This window comes from Psittacula echo (assembly GCF_963264785.1).
Source record: "Psittacula echo genome assembly, chromosome: 7".
NCBI lineage: Eukaryota > Metazoa > Chordata > Aves > Psittaciformes > Psittacidae > Psittacula > Psittacula echo.
The window spans coordinates 7,522,036-7,549,394 of NC_137740.1; the positions used below are offsets into that span (position 1 = coordinate 7,522,036).

At 43.2% G+C, this 27,359-nt stretch overlaps 1 protein-coding gene across 3 annotated transcripts in view; it reads left to right on the forward strand.

The window, feature by feature from the left end:
- The first annotated feature begins 1,103 nt into the window (after positions 1-1,103).
- The window catches only part of NRDC (nardilysin convertase), a 28,561-nt gene continuing 2,305 nt past the window's right edge, over positions 1,104-27,359 (forward strand). The window contains exons 1-26 of one of the 3 annotated variants that reach the window (XM_080622790.1): positions 1,104-1,428; positions 5,991-6,306; positions 6,498-6,579; positions 7,141-7,294; positions 9,420-9,493; positions 10,933-11,028; positions 11,954-12,076; positions 13,555-13,612; positions 14,534-14,607; positions 14,798-14,867; positions 15,267-15,344; positions 15,743-15,863; positions 15,942-16,000; positions 16,552-16,606; positions 18,713-18,817; positions 19,088-19,211; positions 19,744-19,830; positions 20,417-20,536; positions 21,257-21,308; positions 22,736-22,886; positions 24,058-24,185; positions 24,489-24,651; positions 25,871-25,902; positions 26,183-26,321; positions 26,748-26,795; positions 27,149-27,201. In XM_080622790.1, coding sequence (XP_080478916.1) covers positions 1,232-1,428; positions 5,991-6,306; positions 6,498-6,579; positions 7,141-7,294; positions 9,420-9,493; positions 10,933-11,028; positions 11,954-12,076; positions 13,555-13,612; positions 14,534-14,607; positions 14,798-14,867; positions 15,267-15,344; positions 15,743-15,863; positions 15,942-16,000; positions 16,552-16,606; positions 18,713-18,817; positions 19,088-19,211; positions 19,744-19,830; positions 20,417-20,536; positions 21,257-21,308; positions 22,736-22,886; positions 24,058-24,185; positions 24,489-24,651; positions 25,871-25,902; positions 26,183-26,321; positions 26,748-26,795; positions 27,149-27,201 — 2,759 coding nt within the window. In that variant the 5' untranslated portion in view covers positions 1,104-1,231. The remainder of the gene's footprint in view (positions 1,429-5,990; positions 6,307-6,497; positions 6,580-7,140; positions 7,295-9,419; positions 9,494-10,932; positions 11,029-11,953; positions 12,077-13,554; positions 13,613-14,533; positions 14,608-14,797; positions 14,868-15,266; positions 15,345-15,742; positions 15,864-15,941; positions 16,001-16,551; positions 16,607-18,712; positions 18,818-19,087; positions 19,212-19,743; positions 19,831-20,416; positions 20,537-21,256; positions 21,309-22,735; positions 22,887-24,057; positions 24,186-24,488; positions 24,652-25,870; positions 25,903-26,182; positions 26,322-26,747; positions 26,796-27,148; positions 27,202-27,359) is intronic. The other 2 variants (XR_013957362.1, XM_080622791.1) reach the window with 2 other exon arrangements.

Sequence of the window (27,359 nt, forward strand, 5' to 3'; positions counted from 1 at the left end):
ACAAGAGGACAGGCAGCATTCCTGGAGTCAAGCCTTAGAATTGCTGCATGGGTTTCATAGGGGAGAAAAGCATATTGTCCAGTTGGAAGAGACCTACTGAACAGCACGGACTAGGCCATACTAAGAACAAACACAGCCTTCTATTAAAGTCCTGGGTACAAACTTTAAGCTATAAAGGAAACCATTATAGAAAGCAAAAACATTTAAAACCAGTCAGCAGTGCCCATAGACACTGTATGTCTCAGAAGACCAGCGGTACTGCTGGTTGACACAAACCGGCAAACTTCAGTCTCGCTCACGTTAGTGCTGGAAACGCCACCTGGAAGCCAGTTTTGCTGCCAAACCAGCAGCGCGCTTTGAACCCTAAGAACAGTCACATTCGTTTAAATGGACTCAGTGTGGTTGGCGTTTGGCTTTTCTAATGAGGAAAGCTGATGACAACGTTCCCCTTTCTTCGTGCCAAGCTCACCTCGGTCTTGACCCAACCGCCGGTGCCGGAGCTCTTCCCGGCTGCAGCCTGCGGGACCAAACACGCAGCCGAACTCCTCCCAACTCATCAACCACCCGCCCTACGCGGAGGGGATTGTACGGGGTACACCCCCTAGCTCAGATTGCGAGAGCTGATTGGGCCTTTCGGGGATGAGCGACAGCGGTTCCAACCAATAGAGAAAGGACATAAGAGGAGAGGGCTGGCCCCCACGACCGGCTGGTGGAGTATTCCAACGCAAGAAGGGGGGGGAGGAATATAAATACCGGAACGCTCGGCCACGGCGCGAGTTGCTGGGAGCCGTCTCTGTTTTCCTGCCTCTCCCTTCACGCTCTGATGTCTCTGTCCTTCCGGCCTGATTTCTTAACGGGGCTGCACTTCCCTCCCCCTCTCTCCCCATCTATGGTTTCTCCCCACCCCTCCCACGCCACCAGCATTCTCTCCACCAATCAGAGCCTCCCCGTGCCCAAGTGCTGCCCTGGGATTGTTCCGTTCCCTCCGCCCGGCGGGCGCTGACTGGTGCGTTACGGAGGACGTCACTCACCGCCGCTTCCTCGCGCGGCGGAAGCTGGCACGGCCAGCGGCGGCGCGGGGGCAGCCGGCAAGCGGCGGCGCATGCGCATTCTTGTGGCCGCCTTCGCACAGAGGGGCCGAGCGGTAGCGGCGGCCCGCGGCCTGGCGGGGCGCGGCCGGCTGGTGCGTGCCGTTGCCCAGCCGCTGTGGTGCTGCGCCGCCGCCGCCGTCATGCCCGGTAGGAACAAGACTACATCCAACTACAGCTGCCCGGAGCTGGCGGTGGGGCAGCAGGCCGGGGAGGGCAGCCGCGACGCCAGAGGCCGCTCGCCTCTCGGGGAAGAGGAGGCCGGAGGGGATGTCGGTCCCGGCGCTAACCTCGGCGATTCCGACATCGTCAAGTCCCCCAGCGACCCCAAGCAGTACCGGTAGGGCCGGCGGCGCCGAGCTTTCCCCCTCTCCCTAGGGGCCATGGGCCCGGGAAGGTTTAACGTGGGTTGGGGGGAGGACGAGCCGCTGCTGCTGAGGCAGCCCCCGGCTTGGTGTCCGGGGTGGGCTGGGGCCTGGCCGCCGAAAACCGGCCCCGGCCGGCGGGGGGAGGCGGTGCGGGGCTGGATGCAGCCTGCCCCGTGACCCGGGCGCTAACGCATGGCTGCAGCCTCCCGTGCTTGGTTGGAGTCAGGCTTCTTTTGAGCAGGGGTGTAAGGGGCCTCTCTGTGGGGAGCGGGGCTGTGGGTTCACCGGTGTGTTCCCGCTGGAGGTGGCTGGCTGGTTGTGTACGGTAATAGAGCTTGCGTGAACAGGGAAGATCCGTGCCTGTCCAAAGCCCTCCTGTGGTGCTGTGTGGTCGGACAGCAACACCGAGTTGTTACCTTGTAGCGCTTGTCCAGGCAGCTCCGTTCCAAAAGTGTTAAGCTGAAGCATGAAATGCAGCTGGAAGTATTACAGAGCAGGTACCGACTTCTGTTACTCTTCCCGTTTTAGATGAGCTTCCAAGTTTTAACACAAACGTGTCCATGAGCTGAGACAGAATTACTTGTGCGGTGTTGCTTGTGTTTTCATTTGTATATTTCTGAGTAATACCCCTTGAAGTCCCAGTGAAGATCACCTTCCTCGGCCTTTGTGGCCTAAAAAGTGAGACTCTGCTGAGAACACCAGTGGAGGTTGAGCTGTTTGGGTGCTGTAAGGCAGTCATTCTTGAAGGGACACTGTTATAACTTCTTTCTGTTAGCAGAAGGGTATTCAGCCCCTATTAGAAATATTTATCTTTACTTTTCATGATGTCTAATCTGTGCAGCCAGTGGAGAATCTGCCGCAGCCTGGAACTGAATTTTGGGTTTGCAGTGACATTGGTTGGCAGTGAAAATCCCTGTGTGAACAGGACTGTGCCCATTGGCTTGGGGAGAAACATGATCTCTTGCTTCTTGCCTTGTTTGCTTACTGCTCTCGCTGGGTCTCTGCCTGCCTCTCCTGCTGGCATTCTTACTCCTGCTTCATTGCAGGAGCCTTGTTTTTCTGCAAAGTTCAGAGTTACAGATGCTGTTACACTAGGAAACTTCCGCCTTTACTACCTAAAGCAGCACAGTGAGGAAGCTCGGGGAAACCCATGGAAAACTGTCACTGGCTATCTGTTTGGAGGCTCAGGAACCTCCTCTGCAGGAAGAGGGTTGGAGAGCATGTTTGCTTGTAGCATAAGGTAAATTAATACCAAAATCCTCCAGAAGATTTCTTCATACTGTCTGTTCTTGGCAGATTTTTTTCAGTTGGAACTGAAGTGTCACATCTTTTCAGGCTGATTTCCATGTGCAGGAAGGGAGCCTTGCACACCACAGGCACAGATGTTACCCTTAGGAAGGAGAACTTGATTTGTCCGCGAGCTGTATTCCAGATCTCCGAAGTAAATGTAATGGCAGTTGATTTAATGATCCATATACCCTTTCTCCTATGTTTGTGCATCAGTGACTCCAGCCCAGTCACAGTGAGCATAATGTGCCCATCTGGTGACATCAGTCTTAATTTAGAGGGAAATGTTATGTTTTATCTTCTCAAGTACAGTGATCATAAAACCAAAAGAGCTCTGACAGGGGCTCTAGAATGGTATTTTCAAAAGTGAGTTTGTTGGGATTAAATTTATGTAGTAATGAAGGTTGGTTTTGTTCATTAGAGCCATGAGTGGGGAGTATCCCTACCAAAATGTATGTTTTATTTAAATTCATCCATATATGGAGCTTCATGGGCCTGTATTTGCTTGTTTTGGGTGATTTGGAAAATGGAAACACTTCTCTAAGTGTTTACCATGCTTTGATATGTATTTCAATATTTATTATTTAACTGCTAAAGAATTCTCATTGATATAAGAAAAAACTTTGGGTGGGAACAATCCTGTTTTGAACTTATCCAGGATGTTTAAGCAGTATTTTTAAGAATTTGGAATTTATTTTATATTTAAGTCATATTTGTCTTATTTGTCTTGTTTGTCTGTATAGTCCTTCAAAAGAGCAATAGGACTATGCTTGTTTCTGTTTCTACATTACATTACTGCATATTTTTGTCCTGTATTTTGCATACTAGTTGATACTTATGTATTGATTACACTCGACCTTTTCCATTGGACTGAAACATGGAAAAAGTAAAGAACACCTATGTCAGTTGGTGCCTCTGCTCAGTATAACCTAAATTGTTCTAGACTGTCCTGAAGTGAAACCTTATAACCTTCAACTGTGGCTTAGTTCAGTTGTTGCCTTGCTGCTGGGTGCTTGCTGTCCTAGTACCCACAGCCTGAAGATGAGTAATGTGAAATGGGTGTCATCAACTCCATTAGTTTAATAGAGGTGTGTGGAAAGGATCAACAGGAGCTACTGGATACACCTGGCTGAACAGCTTTATGGCAAATTGTTCTTCTGGAAGAACAGCACTGTTCTGTTCTCTGCTGTCCATGACTGTTGATCGCTATGTCATTTATAGCCATGAAAACCTGAAGTAGAAAGTTGTGTGCGAAGGTGAAGAAGATAATAGTTGTGCTGGAAGATGTGCTGTAAAATGTTGATTTGTCATTGTCTGAGGCTCTTGCTCTCAGCTACCCAATGGCTGAAATGCCCAACTGTACAGTATATCTGTTTTTAAGACCTCTGTGCATTCAGAAGTGCCACAGTTGCATAATGTGACATACATATATGATGTAAACAGGCTTTCAGAATCTGTGCATGAATAACTTTGTACCCAGATGCGAACATGGCTCTAGTCCTTTCTATACCTCCTGCAGTTAGTCATAGCACATCTGTGAGTTACACTCTACGTGCTGTAGTTTGAACAAGCAAAAACGCACTTGTTCTTTTGATTGGAACAACGCTGTGCTGCTCAGCAGTCCTACAGCAAGCAAAATGGGTGTGTGAATGGTTATGAGACCCCGGCCCTGAGCAAGTACTACCAATTCCCAATGCATGAGAGGTCACAATTCATAAACTTCACACAACTATTAAACATTCGTTCTTTAGCTTTTTTTCTGTAGACTTGGTAGTTTAAGAAGTGTGGGTTTTGTCTCAGAACTGCTTAACTCTTGTCACGATGCCCTCTTTATCCCTTTCCTCCAAATAACTCCCCATCAAATTCAGCTGGGAGAGAAGTACTCCAAGTAACTACTTCCCAGGCTGGTTTGCAGAGCTGTAGCAGGCTGCAGCTCTAGTAGAAAGCAAACCTTACACTCACTTCATATTTTAAATGGGGATATTGATAATAACACCTCCTTTTATTGCTGGCAAACACTGACATTGCACAATGATAACCACAAATGAAGCACATGAGAAATTTCTTGTGAGAAACTTTGGGAACCAGGGAGCTGGAAAACACATAAATTGCTTTCCTTGTTCTTTTGGGTACTTGCCATGTAACTGAAGCTGGAAATTGCTTTGTAGGTTCTGCTACATAATTCCAGCAGTGGCCACATTGCACAGTTCTGACCCAGTATAAACTTGGGAGGTGGGCTAGATGCCCGTTAAAGGTGCCTTCCAACCCAAACTGTTCTATGGTTCTATGCTCTGTAACTCAGATTTTTCTGGACGGTGGGATGTGACCATGGGTTTGTTTCATACAAGCAGTTTTCTTTTTGCTGGATCAGTTACCACCTGTCTGCATCACACCCGTTCTTAGGTTGGATCAAGTACTTTCTGGATCCAGTGTTCCTTTCTGCATCTGGGGCAAGCTCCCAGGAGGGGTGCTCTGGCTAATCTATCAAATTGTGACTGACTGTGCCAGATCTGGTGGAAAGCAAACACTGCTGAGAGTTCTTGCAGTGCAGAGCACTGGTGCATGCAGTCCTCAGTCTGACACATTGTAGGCTGGGGCTGGACAGAGGGCCTGTGGGGTTTTTAATATCTATGCATGCACACACTTGTATAAAAGATTCTACGTGCACACACACAGAACTCTGTGTATGTTACTTCTTGATAGTAACCCAAGCAGCCCGCTGTAACGTTATTAAGCCTGCAGAGGAAATCTTTCCTTTCTAACACATCTAGTGTGTCTGTGGACTCTATTTCATAGAAAGCATTGATAAATCAAATAAAATGGAGTCCCTGGGGCCTATTTAGTGGAAAAGACTAAGATCTTTATTCTGCCAAGAGCCTGACAGCATAACAGGCTGTTGAAGTTTGGGTTTGCTGATTCTGAGTGCAAGAAGTTTTCTCTGAACAGTAGTACTGAAATATTGCACAGGAAGCGAAATAAAAGCCTAAATCAGTGTCCCTGACCTTATGGGGAGAAGGGCTTCTGCTGCTACCTTGAACTGCTTCTTTCTTATTCTCCTACCCATTGAATAGTAAAGACTGTTTTACTTTGTGCTTTTACATGGCTTAGCTTCAAAGCTACTGTTAGATTTTCATTAGGGAGCTTCATTTGAAGAGTTCTGTCTTATGGGCAATACAGAGATTTTTGCAATTCTGAGAATTCAGATTTGGGCAATAAGCATATTAATTGCAAATAATTATTCTTTCAGGTATATCAAACTGCAGAATGGCTTATCTGCACTTTTGATTTCGGATTTGAATTGCTTGGATGCTGCCTCAGCTGCTTCATCTTCGGAGGAGGAAGATGACGATGATGAATCTGAAGAGGAAGGTGATGAAGATGATGACTCTGGAGCTGAGATTGAAGATGGAGGAGAAGGGTTTGATGATGAGGACTGCGATGAGGGGGATGACAGTGAGGACGATGATGGAGAAAATGAAGATTTCAATGATGCTGATGACAGCGAATTAGAGGAGCTGGCAGAAAAGGAAGAGACGAGAAAGCGAGGCTGTACAGAAAAGCAGGTATGTACTTAAAGCTGTAGGGTGAAAAAATACATAGTGAGCTTTCCTGTGGTTCAAAACATTGTCATTAAGCATTCAGACTAAACTTCCTTTTTATTGTGCCTGTCCGGATTGATTTATCTTATACTTCTGTCATTTTCCTGAAGTGTTTCTTGAAGCAGCTTTTACTGAGAGTGTTTTATTCTCTCTAGTCTGCAGCAGCCCTCTGCATTGCTGTTGGCAGCTTCTCTGATCCCGAAGATCTGCCTGGGTTAGCACACTTCCTGGAACATAGTATGTATCTGCTCCTATTTCACCTTCTTCAGCTTCAATGCAATATAAGTACTATGTAGCTCTGAATTTCTGTAGTATTTTAGTATTATTTTCTGTTTCAGCTACCCCAGAATTTACTTTCATTAGTTAAATACCTTTGTGATTTTATAAATATACTGACTTAGTAAGGAACTTGTAATGAAGGAAAAGATGTTTCACCCTTTGGCAGGCTATGCGTTAACATGTATTAACATTCTTATCCACTAAATGGGGGGGAAGCGTGTTACCTATGGCTTTATAAGCTAGATTGGATCTACAGACCTTTATCTCTTTAGTGAAAGGATGATGAATTAGTAATACAGGAACAGAAACTACACGAAGTTTCTGATCAGATGCATCTCAAAATACTTCTCTTGACTGAGGCCAAGCAAGCCTCTGTCATTTCTAGTCTGATTGGGCCTTCTGCTAAAGGCAGATTACAGAGTTGTTATTTAGTGGTCATGCTGAGGAGGGATTGGTACAGCTACCATTAGGAATACCAGGTTCATGTCATCTTGTAAAGTTTGCTGATTTTTGTTCCAGTGGTTTTTATGGGCAGTTTGAAGTACCCAGATGAGAATGGGTTTGATGCGTTTCTGAAGAAACATGGGGGCAGTGGCAATGCTTCGACTGACTGCGAGCGGACAGTCTTCCTGTTTGATGTGCAGAGGAAGTACTTCAAAGAAGCACTGGATAGGTAACTCGTACAAGTGGTGATTAGGTGTTAATGAATGTTTACATGTGCCTCTGGACCTTGGGCGTAGCTGTTCAGTTCTTCATTTTGGGATGATTAAGGCTGTTGCTGAACTTCCATAGGTACCTGCCCTACAATAGTGATTACTGAATATAAGGAAACACTATTTTCCTTTGGATATATTGCTGCTTCTTTGAAATAGTGTTGGTGTAGGATTACATAGCATCCATGTGTAAGTCTTAATCACAGAATCCCAGACTGGTCTGGTTTGGAAGGGACCTTAAAGCTTCCAACCCCCTTCCTTCCAGTTCCAACCCCCTGCCATGGGCAGGGACACCTTCCACTAGAGCAGGTTGCTCCAAGCCCTGTCCAACCTGGCCTTGAACACTGCCAGGGATGGGGCAGCCACAGCTTCTCTGGGCGACCTGTGCCAGTGCCTCAGCACCCTCTCAGGGAAGAACTTCTTCCTAATATCTAAATCTAGATCTAAATCAGTTTAAAGCCATTGCCCATTGTCCTGTCACTACCTGCCCTTGTAAAAAAACCCTCTTCAGCTTTCTTATAGGTCCTCTTTAAGTCCTGGAAGGCTGCTTTAAGATGTCCCCTGAGCCTTCTCTTCTCCAGGCTGAATGCAGCTTTTTGATCATTTTAACACCCTTAAGCTAGTAGCATTGATGATAGGAGAAATCTTATGCAATGTGACAACTGTTCCGAGGGGAAGTGCTCCCAGAATCCCAGTGACTCATCCTTTGAAATATCTGTCCTGATAGACTTAGTGTTCTTTCCTAAATTTCTTTTTGGCTCCGAATCTAATCCCTCAGGGTGGCTGGGAGGGCAGCCTGGAAAGTTATGATACAATGTGTGCCTCAAAAGGATACGTTTAACCCAGCCCAGGTTGTTCAGTGAAGAATGTATCTTCTGCCAGACAGTGTTTAACTTGCTCTTTTGTGCTGTGGGATGCATGTTTTCCTTCAGTGAGACAAAATCACTCATGGGTGAATGGCAACTGAGTATTCTTAGTGCTGTGAAATATCTTGGGAGGAGAGTAGACTCCACTGCAAACTTCTTTTGATCAAATACATTCCTGTGATGACACCAAGAACAAGTGTTGGCACATTTTTATGAAGTATTGCCTAAATTCCACTCTATTTGGCCACATTCACATTATTTGCAGAGCAGTCCAGCTTTTTTAGGTGTTTGGAAGTGTGAAGGAGCCATAAATACAGTTGCAGTCTGTCACAACAGATCACTTACTGGATGGGAAACACTGAAATTAGGAGCTCTGTAAAAGAGCATCTCATGCAAAGAAGATAAGAAGATAAATGGATGCTGCTGCTGATGTCAGCTTATTCAAGCACTTGTGGATCTAAAGAAGTTGAAATACATCACTCTCAGTAATCATAACTTAATGGGTCCTGTAGCTGTAGAACTCTGTTAGCAGTGTATTACCTTTAGCTTCAGCTGGTTCAGTGTGTCGTTAAAAACCTCAACAAATAAAACTGAGATACCAGATTCTCTGGCAGCCTTCTGCAGAGTCACTGTTCACCGCAGATCTGTCCCTTTCCATTGCCCTGCTCTCTATAGGTACAGGAGAGGAGATGTATCTGAATGACAACTCTGACTTTTATAGTAGATGATAAAGTTGTAGTGGATATAAAAACTTACATTTCAGGACATCAATCAACAGTCTGTTGCTTGACGTTAGGAAGAAAGTTTCCCTATGGTAATGTTGTTCGTAATGAACAACCAAGGATTTCCTCTGAAGCGTTTGATACTGGTCCCTGTTGGAGCGAGGAACCAGACTAGATGGATCACTTGTCTGATTGGGTATGATCGTTCTTAGGATGAAAAGGCAGATAATCCTGCACCCATTAGTGTCATGTCCTGCTGTATCCAACCAATTCATTCCCACTCTATGGAGCAGGGAAGGCCTTCCCTTTGCTTTTTTGATGGTACCACAAAACTGGCTTTTATCTTTCCTTAAGATGATGTAGTTAAGAATAATGTAATTTGTAGTGAGACAAGCAGCTTTATAAACTAAACCAGTAGATGCTGGGGTTAATTGCTGGTTTTTAGCCGTAGCTTAATAGACACTGAAGAAAAGTACATGAATTTTTCTGTTTCATAGGTGGGCACAATTCTTTATTCACCCGCTAATGATCAGGGATGCAATAGACCGAGAAGTGGAGGCTGTAGACAGTGGTAAGTAGCAGTGACTTGCTCTGTGTGGTTACCCACCTTCTTAAAGAAATAAAATCTATTCTGCAACACTGGTTATTGGTTTCCATTTTGGACTACCCTTCTGAGCACTTCAGTCAAGTTCACCTAACTTGACAGAGACATTAAACTCTTCAGTTGAAGCTTCAAGGATATCAATGGCTGTTACAGGAGAAAGACTGAATGTAGTGCCAGAGCTTACCATCTCACTTCTTGAGGTAGAGGTTAGTAATTTTAAGTGGTTTGGCAGTAACTGGTTGAGCAATTACCTGAGCATGTGAGATGCTCCTCAGTGAACAGCACAGCCCCACTGCTCTCTCCAGTCCTATGTGGAGTTAATACTATAAGGTGAGGTGAGCTATAAGGGAGTGAGTGGCTGTGTGGTTCTGAGTTGCCAGCTGGCCTTAAACCGTGACACTCCTTATTCTAACTCCTTAACTACAAAGTTACTTCACAAAAGGAAAGTGAACCAGGCATAAAGTGAGTGGGGTGTTCCCTTGATTTTCTAAATATGGAATGGATACCTCCAGATTGCCTGTAAAACTGCACTGTTTTAGAAAAAAATTTTTATTGGCAGGTATACCAAATGGGTCAAATATTGATTCCAAGCCGTCATCTTAGTCTGCCTTCTGGCAAGGAAAATGGGCAATTCAATCTTTGAATTTAGATAAGAATTTAGATATAGACAAAGGCCTGTCTTTGAGTTAAGGTGTGGTTCAACAGCTTAAGCCAATTTACGCCTTCACTTGCACTGCCTTCATCATGCAGATCCACTGTTTCCCTAGTACTGTACTGACACTAGTAATGCCCTGCCAAGTAAATTATGTCAGCTTGATGAACTGGCTGCAGAATAGCCTAGCCAAAAGAATTAGTGTATGTTAGTAGTGTTTCTTATCACCACCAAAACCAGGAACAAGAAAATGCAGTTTAAGGGATGCATTCCTGGTTTTGACAGAATCCCACATTTAGATTAAACTGATTGTAAAATTGCATGTTTGGAAACTGTCTTGTTCGGCTTTCAGTTTCTTACTTCATTATTAAGCTAGAAGTTGTTCTGTGCAATATATGGGAGAAGCAGTTTTGTAATTGTTCTCTGTCTCTGTTCTTTGCAGGGCTTGACCCTGTAGAACACTGAAGGCCTTGTGTTGCCACTAGATTTAGCAGGTTGAAAGCATTCAGACAGGACAGGTTAGGGCTTTACATGCTTTCCCTCCTTATCCCTTTCTTCTCATCAATGAGCTATGTTTTTCCTTTTCTCTTGACCTACTACTGCAAATCCTATTTCATTACCTCATCATACATTAAAACAAATTCCTGGCTGCATTTGTGTGGTGTCCTCTTTTCAGATCAGTTGGGGTTTTTGCTTTGTTCTGTGGAAACAGGACTTCAAATTTTGATGCATACCAATGCAATTTCTTTAACAGAGTATCAGCTAGCAAGACCCTCCGATGCAAACAGAAAGGAGATGTTATTTGGGAGTCTTGCCAGGCCTGGACATCCTATGAAGAAATTTTTCTGGGGTAAGTTCTGTATTTATGTTATAAGGTGACAATACTTAAAACTTTTAACCACTAGAAAGTGGTTACTGCACTGACATGAGCTATCTTATTGCAGCAAACGCTAGCCTTGCTCAGAAATATCAGACCAATTACTCATTTTACAGTAAAGTATTTGGGAATAAAAGCAGCTGTCTGCTTCTTAAGATACTTTTCATTCTGGTACTGCTTTTTGCTGAGGTTGAGGCTAGGTCGCCCTAGACATATATATAATCATGTAACTTCCTGTTAGTGTAAAGGTGGTGCTGTCTGAGTCATCTCTGTTTTGCTTAAGCTTGTTTTTTTGTTATTAAGGTTTCTTGGAAAAAGAAGGGTATTTCTGGATTTGTGCCTAAGGAGGCTTTTCAAAGTAAATAATTCACCACTGGACTTGCAGAAGTAAACCTTAACAGCCATGGGAATGGGGCAGAAGGGAAATTTGTTCTTTCTTTCCTGTACAATAGGGAGTCCAGCTCCTTTGTCCTCATGGTGCTTGTGAGCATGTAGATTGCAGTCTGCTGTGTAAGAGAGTTAGTCAGCTTTGAAGGGTAGGTAGATTTTGTAAAGCTCTGTAACAACCTATTCTGAACATCGTATTTTTCCTCTCTTTCCCCTCCGCTGTTTTGCAAGTTCCATTGGTGAGGGAATAACTGGCAACACACAGTGAGCTGTGCAGAACACAGCATGGGTGATCTGATAATGCATGAGGACTGTGTATGTCCTTGTCACAGAAATATCAACTGCCCTTATAATAGGAACTAGAAATGGAAAGATAATAAATTAACATTCCTTTAACTCCAGATTTCTATTAGGTATTGTTAATGTGTTTACCATGACTAGACTGAGTACCAGGGGAGGAAAAGAGGTTCTCAGTATGTCTGGATAACTGACCACCTTTTGCTCTTCACAGGTAATGCGGATACACTCAAACACGAGCCTAAAATGAATAATATTGATACCTACGCTAGGCTGAGGGACTTTTGGCAGCGCCATTACTCTGCTCAATACATGACTTTAGTTGTCCAATCTAAAGGTAACATCAGTTGTTCCTTAAAAAGTCTTATTGCTGCTAGTGGTGTAGTGCTTTTGGCAGGAGTTCAGCTGTAGCCCAAGCAGTTTTAGTGGATTGTCCAGTCCTGCAGGAGGTATTTATATGTAGATTTTAGCCTGGTTTCCAAATTAAACAAGACTTGAGCAATTCTGCTGGTTTGTTGTCATCCTGCCACTTCTGGAGAAACTTTTCACTGAAACTGTTGAATAGGTTCCAGATGAACACAGAAGGTAAAGTCTCAAAGATGTGTTTAAAAAAGACTCTTGCAGGACTGTAGAATCAGACCATTTAAATGATTTGATGCTGCTGGTTACTCTGCCATCAACAGTGAACCTTCAGAGAAAATGATGGGGAGACTGCGACTGGGGCTCCTGATTGTCTTGTTCTGTTTGGGTCTCTTTTAGAAGAGGTCTTAAAATAAAACACATTTCTCTAGGAAGGCTGAAGACTTTGTTCTTCATCGTAGACTGAAAAATTCTGTGCACATGGAATCAGGTCTCATTTCAGCAAATAACTTCAGACCTATGGGTTGTTTCTGCTGAGAATAAGACATTTCTTAGAAGTTAAGCATGTAGTAGAGACCTGTGCTGAAAATAAGTAGCTGTGTGTATTCGAGTTAGGCTTGTGCTGAGGGGTTTTGTTGAATGCTAAAACTGGTTGTAGTTCCCATCTGTAAAATGGTGGTGGATAATAATGGAGGTGGTAATTCCTCTGTGCTTTTATCTTCTGTCTAGACTGTAAACTACTTAGGGCACTGAATGCCTCTTGAATAGTCATTTATGGAGTGATGGACTGAAATGTTTCTTCTGAGATGGGGAAGAAAATCCTGCTAACTGATAGTCAGCCAGGCCAACTTTGTATTTCTATCTCTGTTGAAGCAACAGAAACCACGAGTCCTCCTCCCATCTTGTCCCACCTTTTTTTTTGTCGTTTAGTGTATACAGCATCACTTTGGGAATTCAGAATGCTGGCTTAAGCGATTTCCAGTCAGTCAGTGAAAAACCCCTCAAACTTCTTGTTCTTGACACATTTACTTTAGAAAAGAGAATGAGAGGAAGGAATTCTAAGCATTGCATTTGGGTGTGAAAACTGGTGTGTATATTCTGAACACAGAGTGATGGAATGAGTCCAGCAAGTGCTGGTGATTTTGTAGATCCCTAAGTCAGAGATTCCTTTTCATTCACACCAAATACTACTGGACTTCAAAACCCAGTTTTATCAGCCTGAGATTTCAGCACTATGTACAAAACAAGAGCTATGACAAAAGATACAGTTCAGTAAATAGCAAGAATTGGCTCAAACCAACAGCTGAAGCTTAGAATTTAGAACTCTGCAGTTTTAAAATCTAGTGACTTGCAGCCTCTTTAAAATAACTCAGCTGGTGAGATAAGATAAAGAATTTGTCTTAGACCTCCAGGGAATTGCATTTCTGCCTTTTCTGGTTTTTCTCTCCTTATTAGAAACACTGGATACACTGGAAAAGTGGGTGACGGAAATCTTCTCAGAGATCCCAAATAAGTAAGAGTCTTTTGATGAATAAAGCCATTAAAACCCCAGAATTGTCTATCTTAAAGTGATGGTTTGGGGTTTGTGTTTTAATAAATCCCTTACTGGAGAAACTTAGGAAATGAACATTTGTTAATTAACATCCAAGAAAAAAAAGGCAGCTTTGGGAATGAGTGGCATTAACTGCTTCAGGCAGACTTTGTTTCTGCTTAACAGTTACTTAGCCTGCAAGCTGTACAGTGCTAATTTGCAGTAGTGTTTGCTTCATATGTGCCAATACCTTGATTTTATGATAAGTATTTCAATCCTAGATGATCCTTTTACGTTGCTTATCTTTGCTTTGTGTCAAAATTAATTAGCAGCAAAACAATGCCATCTCTTGAGTTTACATGTCATCCTTCCGGTGGCTTCTCAGTAACTTGCTCCCATGTGCTGTCTAAAAGGGGGTTCTGCTAGAACTTCACTAGCTCAAAAAGCATTTTATTTCCTCTTTCATTTTCTGCTTTTGCAAGGTGTTTATTTCTGTGGTGCATGGAAATGTGCTTGTGAATGTCTAATGCCATTCAGACACGTGTTTGTCTCTCCTGACCCCCCTCCTCCTCGCTGCTTCTTCCCCACAAGGAAATCCATCAGGATTCTATGAATCCAGGGCCAACTCAGCTATGAAAGCAAGCTTTTTATTGTTACTGCCCTGGACAGAAGGACAGGGAGGAGTTGATGTGGTACCTAAGTCTTGGGTAACTACTCCGTTGTGTGGGCAGAGTGTAAGTGAATGTCAGGTTGCATCCACTTTGGATCCTGAGCACTTTGCAAAGGGCCATTTTCTGGTTGTCTGGTGCACTGTCTCTGTCACAGCTAGGGATGCTCTTGTGATTACCTCAGTGTAACCATGAATCCTTGCCAGTAATGCCACACTTTAATTTTGCTTTCAAGTGGGCTACCCAAACCCAGCTTTGGTCACCTGTCTCAGCCTTTCGACACACCAGAATTTCACAAGCTTTACAGAGGTGAGTAACCCAGATTTGGTTCAGTGCTTTGAACACCTGCTTCATAGTTTTCTCTGGGTGATCTGGATACTTTGCAGAATAATGCTTTGTGGTTCTGAATAACTTATAACCATTATTTCAGCATTATATAAAATTTATTACCTATGTCTAATTATGTATATTTATGTTCAATAAATCTATTTGTGTTCAGTTGTTCCAATCAAGAAAGTTCATTTACTGAGTATCACTTGGGCACTCCCTCCACAGGCACAGTATTACAGGTATGGTGGTGCTGCTCTTTACTTTTACCATGTTTGTTATGCATAATTTACTGACTTTCACAACAAACCAAAGAATCTCATTTGTCTGTGTTACAGATACTTTGGTTTATCTAGGGGAGCATGTTTTAAATGAATTAAACTGATACACATATGGCTCCTTTTATAAACTGAGTGGTATTGGTACACAGCTGATAGAGCATCATTCCCCACTGACTCAGATTAGTCATGATGTTCTGAGCTCCCACATTTTTACCTTGTTACCCTAATGCTGACTGAAAATGCAAAACTTGCCATGAAGAAACAGGCAGTGTATATTTGAATCATTTGTCTGGTGATTTGAGTTCTTCCTGTCAAATGTGTTACCTCCTGGCATTTAATCGCCTTCACATTTTCTTTCAGGGTGAAGCCTCTTCATTATATTTCCTGGTTAGTGGGACATGAAGGCAAAGGCAGTGTTCTTTCTTTCCTTAGGAAAAAGTAGGTATCTTTTGAAGCATACATATTAAATGCTTTGTTATCAATTTTGTGTATAAATATTTTCTCACCATATATAAAAGCAGGCTGAGTCTGCTTTGTAGCGATGTTATTTAAATTGATGATAGACCCAAGTAAGAAATAAGTTGGTTTTGACCTGTGATCCATGGATCAGCAGTAGCTGTGGCTGAGCTTTAAGAGATCCCCAAAAGATAACTTAGCTTTCTCACTGTTTGTCTTAAACTCTGTATCTTGAGTTTCATAACTCTATGTTGGAAAAGCTGTGTATAAACTCTAAATAGATCAAAAGCCATTGAAGTAACGCTATGATATGCTAATTGTAGCTAAGCTCAAATAAAGCTGAAATGGGTAATTAATAAGTACCTTTAACTCTTCCATAGATTTTGGGCTCTTGCATTATATGGAGGAAATGCTGAGACAGGGTTTGAACAGAATGCCACTTACTCCATCTTCAGCATCTCTGTGACTTTGACTGATGAAGGTTACAAGCACTTCTATGAGGTATGGGTTACTGCAACCGGAGTTTCTTACTGTTTTCCTCGTGCCTGGAAAAATGAATCTATTGCTTTCTGCCTGCAGGTGGCTCATGTTGTATTTCAGTATGTGAAGATGCTGCAGAAAAGAGGGCCAGATAAAAGGCAAGTGTTTGCCACTACATCAGATACTTGTGAGATTGTCCTTTTCCATTAGCCTTTTATTTGTAGTGTTTGTGCTTTGTGGAGTTACTAGAGCATGAGCAGTGAGTCAATAGTAAAGCTTGTTCGTGTAAAGCTTGTCTGCATGGGAAATGTATCAATTTAAGTTAAAAATGAATTTGCTAAATGTTTATGCGTGTTTCTTGCTGCTTTTAGTTTGATTTATGGTGATCTGTTTTTTAATTTGAATCAACCAGTTCTAGTGTAGATGTTGGGTTTAGTTTGGGGTTTATTTAAATGAATTCATTAAGGCAATGTTTGTAGTTAAGTCTCTTCCTCTTTAGAAAATTGCAGAACTTTCTGCCAATTGAGAAATGCCCTTTTGGGTGGAAGCAGAGTGCGTGTAATACTGGCTTCTCTGTCTTATACCTCAATAAGTCACTGAACTCACACTTGATGCCTTTCCTAGAAGACTGCTTTTTTACCACATTCTCGATAAATGTTGTGGAATAATGGAGGAAATCCATTTTTATTCTTTTCTCCTTCCTTTACAGAATTTGGGAAGAAATACAGAAGATTGAAGCTAATGAATTTCACTACCAGGAACAGGTATTCACCCACTGTTTTGTGTTGATATAGGTAAACCACACACAGGATTTCTTTGTCATTTTGAAACACATTTCAAAGCTCTATTGACCAGCAATAGATGAAGCTGGATTTTGCTGACAGAATTTGTGTTGTAGACAGAGAAATGTATTTTGCCTGATTTCACTGGGGTTTTTAAGCTCTTTTGACACTGTTGGTTTCTGGGAATAGAAAAGCAGTGTTGTGTGAAAGGGGTGGCTTGCTGGTGACCTGGCCTCACAAAGGTTAGGGTGCTAATTGACCCCCTTGCCTGCTGTTACAACATTACACAGTTAAATGTGGTTTTGTGTCAAGTCTTCCTTGGCTTACTGAATCTTACTTGTTTTTATTAAAGGTGAAGAAAAAGAAGGGAACACAATGTAGATAATTTGAGAAGCCACGCTTCATTCTTACTTTCACTTCACTTTCTTACTCTTGCTACATTGAGCAAGAATGGGAAATAGTGGAAGTGGAGGGTTTTCCTTTCCTGATACTCCATGTATTTACAGACACTCTTAAGACCCTCCAGTCTGCTGGAGCATCAGGGTGTTAGAAATGTCATTTTCAGCAAATCCCTTGCATCTGCAGCTCTGCCTTCAAAATAGCATATGAAGGATTTTGAGTGTCTTGAGTGGCCTTTGAATAGCAGAAGTGGTGTTTACAAGTGATACAGACAGCAAGGGCTGCTGCCAACAACCCCTAGCCATAGATAAAAGAGCACTTAAAAATCTGTGAAGAATGGCTATTTAGTATAATGGACATAACAGGAATGTCTGTTGCCCTACATACTGTTTCATCATAGAATGGGTTAGGGTTGGAAAGGACCTTAAGATCACTCAGTTGCAACCCCCCTGCCATGGGCAGGGACACCTCACACTAAACCATGCCACCCAAGGCTCTGTCCAACCTGGCCTTGGATTCTGTCTTTAATCATTGCCAACAGAGGTTGTCTACTTTTTCATCCAAGTGAAGCTATTTAGTCCTGAAAGGTTCTTATTGGCCTTCTTTTTAGTACTCCCTGCTAGAATTTTACATTCCCCAAACTGTTCCTGCCCTAATGGACTATGTAATTCCCAGTATCGAGCAGGTGGGAACAGAAAACACCCAAGCATACAGTAGGGAAATACCTGCAATTTGTAAAGGTATATTGGAAGTCTTGCCTTTTTAGCAAGTTGATTTTGGGTGATCATTAAGAAGTTACTGACAGTGAAGGGATTTAACTCAGAAAGCAAGGAACAGAGATATGTGCTTTTGTGACAGGGCTGTGCATCACAAAGGCATCTTAAGCACCTCACTCTTCTGGTTGATGGAAGGAGCTGGTACAAGGCTATCCTAAAGAGTAACAGTCACAGAGGCATGGTTTTGTGATAAGCAGCTGTGTCCCAAGAGAGGTTTAATGTTTCTTCAGGTGTACAGTGTCGTAAGAAATCCATGGTCGTGTTTTCCACTGCATTTACAAGACACATTTGTGTCAAACTTGCCTCTTTTCAGGTGAACTGTGGGCTGTATCTGGACCAGAATCTTCATAGTATGATGCTGCCTGATTCAAAAAAGCCCAGAAGTGCTCAGCAAAGAGCTTTTCATTGAACAGCCTTACACTATTAAAAGGCAGTCTATACTTCTGTGTCTGAATAGGAGAATCTCTTCCTCCTCACACTGTACGTCATGGCAGAGAGCTTAGCAAAGGAGCAGAATCAGAGATACTCTTGCAGCAGCAGCAGTTTTTTGCCTTGCTCTTTCCAGGCTCCAGATCACTTTAAATCTTTAACTGCAGGACTCTGCTCATGTTGCTTGAAGACAATGAGGGCTTTCTACTGGGTCTTTAACCTAGGAGGCTCAGTGACTGTAAACCGCATGCTCAAGCTTTCTACAAAGGTGATGTCTGGTATTTCAGGACTCTCAGAGAAGTTCTAAGCATTAGATATGGTTATGGAATATATTTAGTGTAATAATTGAAGCTACATGCCATAACAAGCATAGCATGAAGCTCATGCTCAAGGTACCTGACCTGTCAAGCTCTTCTCAGAACAGGAAATGGATAGTCTTAATTTTCTGATGATGTGAAAAATAGCTTGCTTTATGTGCTTACAGACAGATCCAGTGGACTATGTGGAAAGCGTTTGTGAGAACATGCAGTTGTTTCAGAAGGAGGATTTTCTGACAGGAGAGCAGCTCTTGTTTGAATACAAGCCTGAGGTGAGTATTCTTTGAACTCCTGATTACATGTTTTGATGTAAGGAGAATATGGACATACGGTATAATATAGGCACTTACAGGCATTTATAATTAGCCATAATTCAGGCACAGGTTTTGTATTAATTGAAACACTCGTATTAAGAAAGGAAATGCAAGTTTTTTTGTAAGCTTGTTCTGTCTTGTTCTTCCTGTGTTCAGACTGAGAAGTCTTTGGTGGGTCAGGCAGAGCCAGAGTTGCATTTGACCTGAAGTATTGTCTTGAACTTGTAGATCATTGCTGATGCCCTTAACCAGCTCAGTCCTCAGAGAGCCAACCTCATTTTGCTGTCTGCTTCCAATGAAGGCCAGTGTCACCTAAAAGAGAGGTGGTTTGGAACGCAATACAGTGTGGAAGGTAAAACTGCAGCAGAAGCTTGGCGAACATCTTACTTGTATGTTAGATACTAAAAGGGTGACAACATAAAACAAACCACAGAGAAGGAGGGAAATGAATCCTCACTGCTTTACTCACCTCATCATTAGCCAAGTACTGTCCTACTCAATAACTTTGTTCTTTGTTTGGTATCAGCTGATTCCCACTCCTTAGTTTGTCATTGTTTCAGGAGGCGGGGATCCCAGCAGAGCCCTCCCCTTTGCTGCCATTCAGGTCCTGAAAAGGGAAAAGAACACAAACGCTGAAGGACAGGGTGTGTTGGTAGCTGATTAATGATGCAGGCAAGCTCTATTTACTTCTTAATAGGACTACTTCAGTCCTGCTCCAGGGGAGTTTGTAGGAAGGGATTTAGAAAGTCATGAGAGCAGGGTGACATTAAGAACCTCCTATTATACTGCAAATAGTCATGGGGATAGCTAAGGGATGAGCTGACCGGCCTAGGAAATAGGATAGCTTGAACTAAGTGCATCTTATGTTGGTTTTTCTTTAATAGATATTGACAAGTGCTGGAGTGATTTATGGGACAGTGACTTTGAGTTAAATCAGGATTTGCACCTTCCAGAAGAAAACAAATACATAGGTAAGGCACCTCAGCATCAGTGAAATCTCACCCCAATAATCTGAGAGTTTGCTGTGGTTTAAACCAATTTAATTTCCTTCTGAACATCGGCCTGGTTTTGAAAATTAAAAAAAGATAGCTCTGTTCGCCTGAATTTTATTTAATTTCTGTTATTTATAAGCTTGAGCTGAGTTTTTCGAAGGTGTAAATTTACAGGTCATAGGGCTATAACAGAGCAGCCTCACACAGTCAGTGAGAGGTAATGCAGAGCTCCAGGCTTAGAGGAGCGATTTCGTTTAGCTAATCTTCATGGGTTTGAAAGCATCTAAATACCATCTGGCTTTGTTGCCAAAACCAAATGACAATAAACCCATAACTTGTATCCCCTACGGGACACAGCATCACCATTTCTGTGTGGCTTCTGAGCCACTGTTCTGGTGTGGAGCTGAAAAAGAAATGTTCTTTGGGTGCAGGAAAGCATTATTGTGTGTAATGTAGCAAGCTGGATAAAAGAATGTCGATAATTTTGAATACCTTCATGTACGTAGTCTGTCTGTGTCTGTGAAACCCACTAACTAATGGTTTTGCTTTGGTTTTCCTTCGTTAGCCACTGACTTTGCTTTGAAAGTTGCTGACTGCCCTGAGACTGAATATCCTGTCAAAACACTAAGCACACAACAAGGCTGTCTCTGGTACAAGAAGGATGATAAATTCAAAATCCCAAAAGGTAAACTCCTTAAGGGCTTTCAGAAGAGTAGGAAGTCCCTTTCTTTACCAGCTGGAATTTATCTGAAGGCAAATTATCTGTGATAGTGTTCACTTAAGCTCAGTGTTTGCTGTCAGCTCCTCCATGGTCCCTTTGATATGTTTATTAGCTACAATGAAAGAGAAGCAGGTAAACTACCTTGCAGTGAAGAAACTCTCCTGGTTGGAAAGTGGAATCACTGAAATATACTGACTTCTGAATGTCTTCCTATGGGCAGACAGGGTATGATCCTGAGACAAGGGCTTGAGAACAAAGGAACACATCGATTAGAGGAGGGTATAGTCTCTTCTACAGAAGGAGAAAAATATCATCTGGGTCTAAGGCAAATGTGTAAAATATATTGCTGCTTTCAAGCAGAATGTCCCAGTTTTTAGTGTCTGTTGAAGAGATGTTTAGTGGAGTTTTGTTATCTGTATAGGTCACACCATGTGAGTTAACATTCTGCAAAGCACAGCTTCGTGTGTGCTAATATTTAGTATTTTGAAGGGAAGAATTTGGAGTGAAAAAGAGAAGACATTTGATAAGGACTTAATATAAACCAAAATATATTCTTGTAGCTGAATGACCATTTTCGTTAGACTCAAATTGTGACCAAAGAACAACCTGATGGAACTATATTTGACTTCAGAAAACTGTCATTTTTTAATGCAATTACTCATTTAAGTTTCTTTTCCCCCCCAGGTTATGTTCAATTCCATCTGATCTCTCCATTGATACAGCAGTCTGCAGAGAAGTGAGGATTGTATTATTTATGCTTAACTATATTACTGTAGTTGGTGAAAAACCATGAAGAGAGGTTAAGTTTAACCTGGAATAGAATAAGGCTTCTTTTTCTGATGTTCTTACACATCCCTTGTTTTACCTGTAGTCCAGCGAGGGTGGTTCACAGCAGGTTGTTGGTGTAGCACACAGATGCACTGGAGTTTCTTGGTGTGGTATTCCCCAGTGCAAGTTTGGGAAAAATAATGTAACAGCAGCAGCAGCATTCCAGAAGGGAGTGCTTAGAGGAATCTGTGGTGAAAAGAGCAGTCCACAGTCATGTGCTGAACCAGCTACTTGGGAGCCTGTAGGAGCAGGTGAAGATACTATCAGCAGCATTTAGAAACCAAGTGTGGGTTAGAAAGACCTCCGGATAGTAGCTCTGCACATAGAATCCTAGAATAGTTAGGGTTGGAAAGGACCTTAAGATCATCCAGTTCCAACCCCCCTGCCATGGGCAGGGACACCTCACACTAAACCATGTCACCCAAGGCTCTGTCCAACCTGGCCTTGAACACCGCCAGGGATGGAGCATTCACAACTTCCCTGAGCAACCCATTCCAGTGCCTCACCACCCTCTCAGTAAAGAATTTCTTCCTTATATCCAATCTAAACTTCTCCTGTTTAAGTTTTAACCCATTACCCCTTGTCCTGTCACTGCAGTCCCTAAAGAAGTCTCTCCCCAGCATCCTTATAGGCCCCCTTCAGATACTGGAAGGATGCTATGAGACATGCTGTGTGTGTGCTGGTCTTGGGCTGGCATCGCCGTTTGTAACAGATTTCATAGTACTTTTGTCACAAGCCTGCTGAGAGCTGCACAACTGATGTAATGGGAAAGCCTTCGTAAACCTGGTTTCATCAGGGCTTTGTTAGTTTGAGCTTTGAATGGGGAATCCAGGCAGTAACAAAAACCTGGAAGCACAAACTGCAGTTTCCACAGTGGGGAGTCTGATTTGCTGTAGCTGATTTTGGTTTATCTTGATAGATAAATAATCATCTCATTACTCAACTCATCAGCATAACTGAGCCCATCCATCCTCCATTCCTTTACACAAAGTGTAATTATCTCTTTTTGTGTCATTATTCCATATTTTGAGCATTGGCATGTTACAGTGTGCATCCCTATCTTGAAGAAGTCTTCAATCACATGAAGCTGGAATCGTATTTATTCCAAGGAATAGTTGAATGGCAAAATGTTGTGTGCTTTGGACAAAGGGAAACTTGTATTCTATGGTTCTGGGTTTGTGGAAAACTTGTTTTGAGTCTCATTTTACTCAAATATATTCTTCTGGAGAACTTCTTGTGCTCCATCAACCATCAGAGTCATTGAGCTTGATTTCTGTCTTCATTCTGTTCCATCTCTTTCTTTGTTTTTAACCCTCTGCCCTTTTCTCCATGCAGCATAGTTTTGTTTGATACCTTTGTAAACATCCTTTCCCACAACCTTGGGGAGCCAGCTTATGAAGCAGACGTCGCTCAGCTGGAATACAAGCTTGTAGCAGGAGAGCACGGCTTAGTCATTCAAGTGAAGGGTTTCAATCACAAACTACCTGTAAGTACTGCTGATCTTCTAAACACTTTTGAGCATGCTGCTTCCCAGGGGCTGTGCTGTTTCTCCTGGCAGCTGGAGCCTGGTTGAATGTTCAGGTGGGGTATTTAAAACTGGAAAATATGTGTCTCCATTCAGATACAGGTTAACACAGCAAATGCTTTTTCATGTGCTGCCATCTATAAAGATGTATTTATTTGTTTGTTTATTTAAAGATGTTGTACTATGTCTTTATATATGTATAAATAATATATCTATAAAGATGTATTCACTTTCACAAGCTCGAATTACTGACCTTAGACTGACTCAAGAGAAATCTTCCTTTAATTAATAACTGATAAAGACTTTAACAGCCTTCCCTGTAAAAAGAGCTACAAGTCTCCCATGTCCATACAGGGTATTAGAGGCTCTCCAGCTGTAAGCTAAAGCTATTTGCATGCTGCCTGGAGAATTCTGTTGGAAAATAGGTTTTGTTTAGGAGACAAGTTTGGTCTAGAATTTGTCTTTGGAGGTGCAGCTTCTGCACATGCCCCTGTGGGTGCCGTTGTTTCTCTGTCAGGTTGGTAAGAGCTTCCCTTCTGAGCACTGGGGGATCCTGTTCCCATTCTCTGTAAGGGATGTAAAGCACAGAGAAGAGAAAACTGCCCAAGTTCCTTAGACTTCCATTGCAAGAGCTTGGCTGGAGCTTTAACAAGACTGTCGATCATCTCAGGCTTATTAATGTGAGCTTAAACAGAAAAAGCCGGAGATGCAAATAGCATGGTCTGAATATTCTTGAAGTTGTGAATGTTGCTCTGTGGTAATGCCATTGTGCCAGCTGTAAAAGGGAAAACTGGAATATCTAATACAGAAGTGTTGGAATTACAGGCTAGGTTTGTTTCAGTAGGATGTGGAAACTATCGATTTGGGACATTGAGCTTAATTCATTCACTTTCTAAATATCCTGTCCTTTTGAAGCTGACTTTGATACAGAATTGTTAAGTGAAGAACATCTACCAGAAGTGAGGAATGTGCTTCAGTAACACTGTGTGTCTTGTGCTGATCAAGGAATAATGATTCTTAAAAATGATTATATAGGTTTAAGGTTATAATTGGTGGTTATTATTATTATTATTATATAATAATAGGTTATAACTGGTTCTTAAAAAAATACTTAGAACTGTTTTCTTTACAGCTTCTCTTTCAGCTCATCATTGATTACTTGTCTGACTTCAGCTTTACTCCAGCAGTGTTTGAAATGATAACAGAGCAGCTGAAGAAAACATACTTCAACATCCTCATCAAACCTGAGACTCTGGCCAAGTGAGTTCTGGGGGAGGGCGAGAAGTGGCTGCAGAGCAAGTGTGGAGGTTGACTGAAGAGCTTGGAAATCACTGTGCTGTAGGAGAGCTTAGGGAGCTCAACAGCAGGTCGAACACATGGGTCAGACTGGACATCCAGGTCGCTGCTGAAGTGACCTGTAGCTAACAGCAGGTGCTGAGGGAGGACACAGTCAGCCCACAGCAGTGCTCCCTGTCTCCAGTACAATCCCGAGTCAGAAATGGCATCTCTTACACTCAACAGCTCTTGACAGCCTGCAGTGGTGTTTTCCTTCTTGCATTGCAGGGATGTGCGTCTCCTCATTTTGGAACACGGGAGGTGGTCCATGACAGACAAATACCAGACACTGATGAATGGCCTTTCCATTGAGTCTCTCTCGTCCTTTGTTAAGGCTTTCAAATCACAGCTCTTCGTAGAGGGTCTTGTACAAGGGAACTTCACGAGCAGAGTAAGTACAGCTTCAGCAGCTGACACACACTCACACTTGTCCTTAAGATGTGTTTTAACACAGCTGCCACACCTCCAACATTCCCCTGACAGCCTCCTCAGTACTGGCAATCTGGAGCTTTGCTGGGACAGGGCAGTTTCACCTCTAACACCTCAGGAGTGCTCGTCTGGATAAGCCACGGAGGAGGCCATAGTTGCTGGTTTGAACAGAAGTTTCCAGCAATTTGGATTTAAACTGCAGAGAGGAAAGAATGTAATCTGCCTGTAATCTGTTTCCCCTGTTGCCACCAGTTGTGATAATATTTGGTGTACTGACTTATTTGATACTGAGAAATGTTCACAGTGGTACCACAGGAGGAGGCTTCCCTCGAAGTATGTTTCTCCTGGACGTTTGATTTCCTGCATGCTCAAACCTCACTGAGGTCCAGTCATCCTCAGTCCTGTCAAACACCTGCAATATTCATCAAAGACTGTCACCCTGACATTGTCCTGTCAGGCTTTTAAAACGGGGCTGTCATGGGGCTTAATTCCATGTATCCAGTGGCACTGAGTGCCTGTGTGTGGCATGCGAGAGAAACCACCTGCAGTTCCGATTTGTGCTAAGAGGTTCATCTTACCTGGTGGTGTTTATCTTTAAACTGTTTAAAGCCTCATAGAGAAAACATGCCAGTGTCCTTTGGGAGGTCAGGTTCTTGTCATGTCAGCTGTGGGACAGGAGGAGGCCTGGGAATCCAAACTTGATTTGCTAAGAGTTGTCATTCAAAATGCTTTTGCTGCTGCAGCCTCTGTGTGACCTAAGCTCCTTTCACAGGGTGGCTTGTGCAGATCTAACTCTTACATCAACTTTAGGGTGTGCTTTAGTTTTAGTGTTCCTCATACTTCCTTCCGTTTCTTCCGCTTAAACCTTCCCAGAGCTCCAACTTGATGCACAAGAGAGGAGCCCTACCTCCTCCTGTGCCCACTTTTCACTGTTGCGATGGCTGATGCTATTTCTCTGGCTTCTGCTTCTTCTGGAGTAGTTACAGTGCAAGAAGCTGCCTGGAGACTGTTCTGTTTTGCAGCACGGTGCAGAGGTGTCAAGGGGGCAGGGATGTGGCTGGTATGACAGCTCGAATAGGCTTTGCTTGGGAGGTCACCGTCTGAAGCGATGCTCTGGGGTGTGTGGTCGTGAATTGGGGCAATAATTCTCTTCTAAATAAACCTTATGTTTTCTCTCCTAGGAAGCAAATGATTTTCTGAATTACGTTGTTCAGTGAGTACCTCTTGACTCTGTGTGGAAACTATAATCAGGTTCTGATACTTTCCTGGAGGAAAGGGTCAGGGTGGGAGTGGTGCAGAAGTTCCCTTCTCCCCTGCTGAATGCTGGTGCTTGTGGGAGGTGGCTGTTCATCATGGCAATTTCAGTGGGCATTGGGTTGGTTTGGGGAAGGGGAAAATAAAGTCAGACCAAATATGTGTATATCTGGGTATTGTATTGGTTTTGGTTGAGATGCGAGTGGTGTTTGAGGCTTTGCTGTTTGTGCTCCCTTCAGAAAGCTCCAGTTTGCTCCCCTGGTCCACCCCTGCCCTGTTCAGTTCCGGGTGGTGGACTTGCCAAATACACATCTGCTCTGTAAGGTGAAAACTCTCAACAAAGGCGATGCCAACTCAGAAGTGACAGTCTATTACCAGGTACGTGGTAGCTTGGTGGGTACTGGCCTTTTCCCTCTGGCAGCCTCTGATGCTCATATGGCTGTACTTAAGCCACAGTTATGGTATCCGGACAGAGCGTGCTGAAACCTCACTTAAACCCAGGTGGGCTCTCGCAGTGTGTGGGGTTCCCCAATGCCTGTGCTAGTGCTTGTAGATGGGTTTGTGCCTTGGTGATCTCCTGTGTCCCCACCACTGAGCCTGTGGTCCTGGGCTGAGCCCCTTCTCTCTCTTCTGAGGACCACAATGAGGCCTTCACGGAAAACAGGAACTTTCCATCTGTCCCTGCCTTGAACTGTAATTTGGTGCTGCAGTCCGGGCTGAGATGTGTGCCACAACCCCCACCTTGGTCTGAACTACAGCAGTTAACTCCATGAAATGACCCCAAGGTCTTTGCTTTCTTTCTAGTCAGGTGCCAGAAGCCTCAGGGAATATACCCTTATGGAGCTGATTGTGGTAAGTTAGTGTTTGTGTCTCCTAACTCATCAAAGTGCCTTCCCTAAAAACCACTTGGCGGTAAGATAAGGCCCTGGGGCTAAATGGTACGAAGGGGGCAGCATGTATCTATTGCTTACTCCAGTTAACTTTGGTTTAACTTGGATCCCCAACCTGCTGCAGTGAGGGACAGTGTGAACGCTGCTCCCTTAGCTCCTGACCTGGGAGATTGAGCCCCCTTCATTCAGTGGGTGTAGCTGGAAAGGCAGCACTGCAGCTGCCTTCGCACACTGTGATCATGGGTCTGTGCAGAGCCGGAGGGTGGCTGCAGAGGAGCGCTGCTTCTGCTGTAACATGTGTGTGCTCTGTTCCAGATGCACATGGAAGAGCCTTGCTTTGACTTCCTGAGGACCAAGCAGACCCTTGGGTGAGTTTGCTGTGGAGGACAGCTCCTGCACTCCTACTTTTGCTGTTCCCTACCAGTTTTACTCTGGAAACACTTCCTGCGCAGTGGCTAATTCCTGAGTTACAGTAATGGAAGCTAACATTAAACACATCAAAACCAAGAGTACCAACTGATACAGG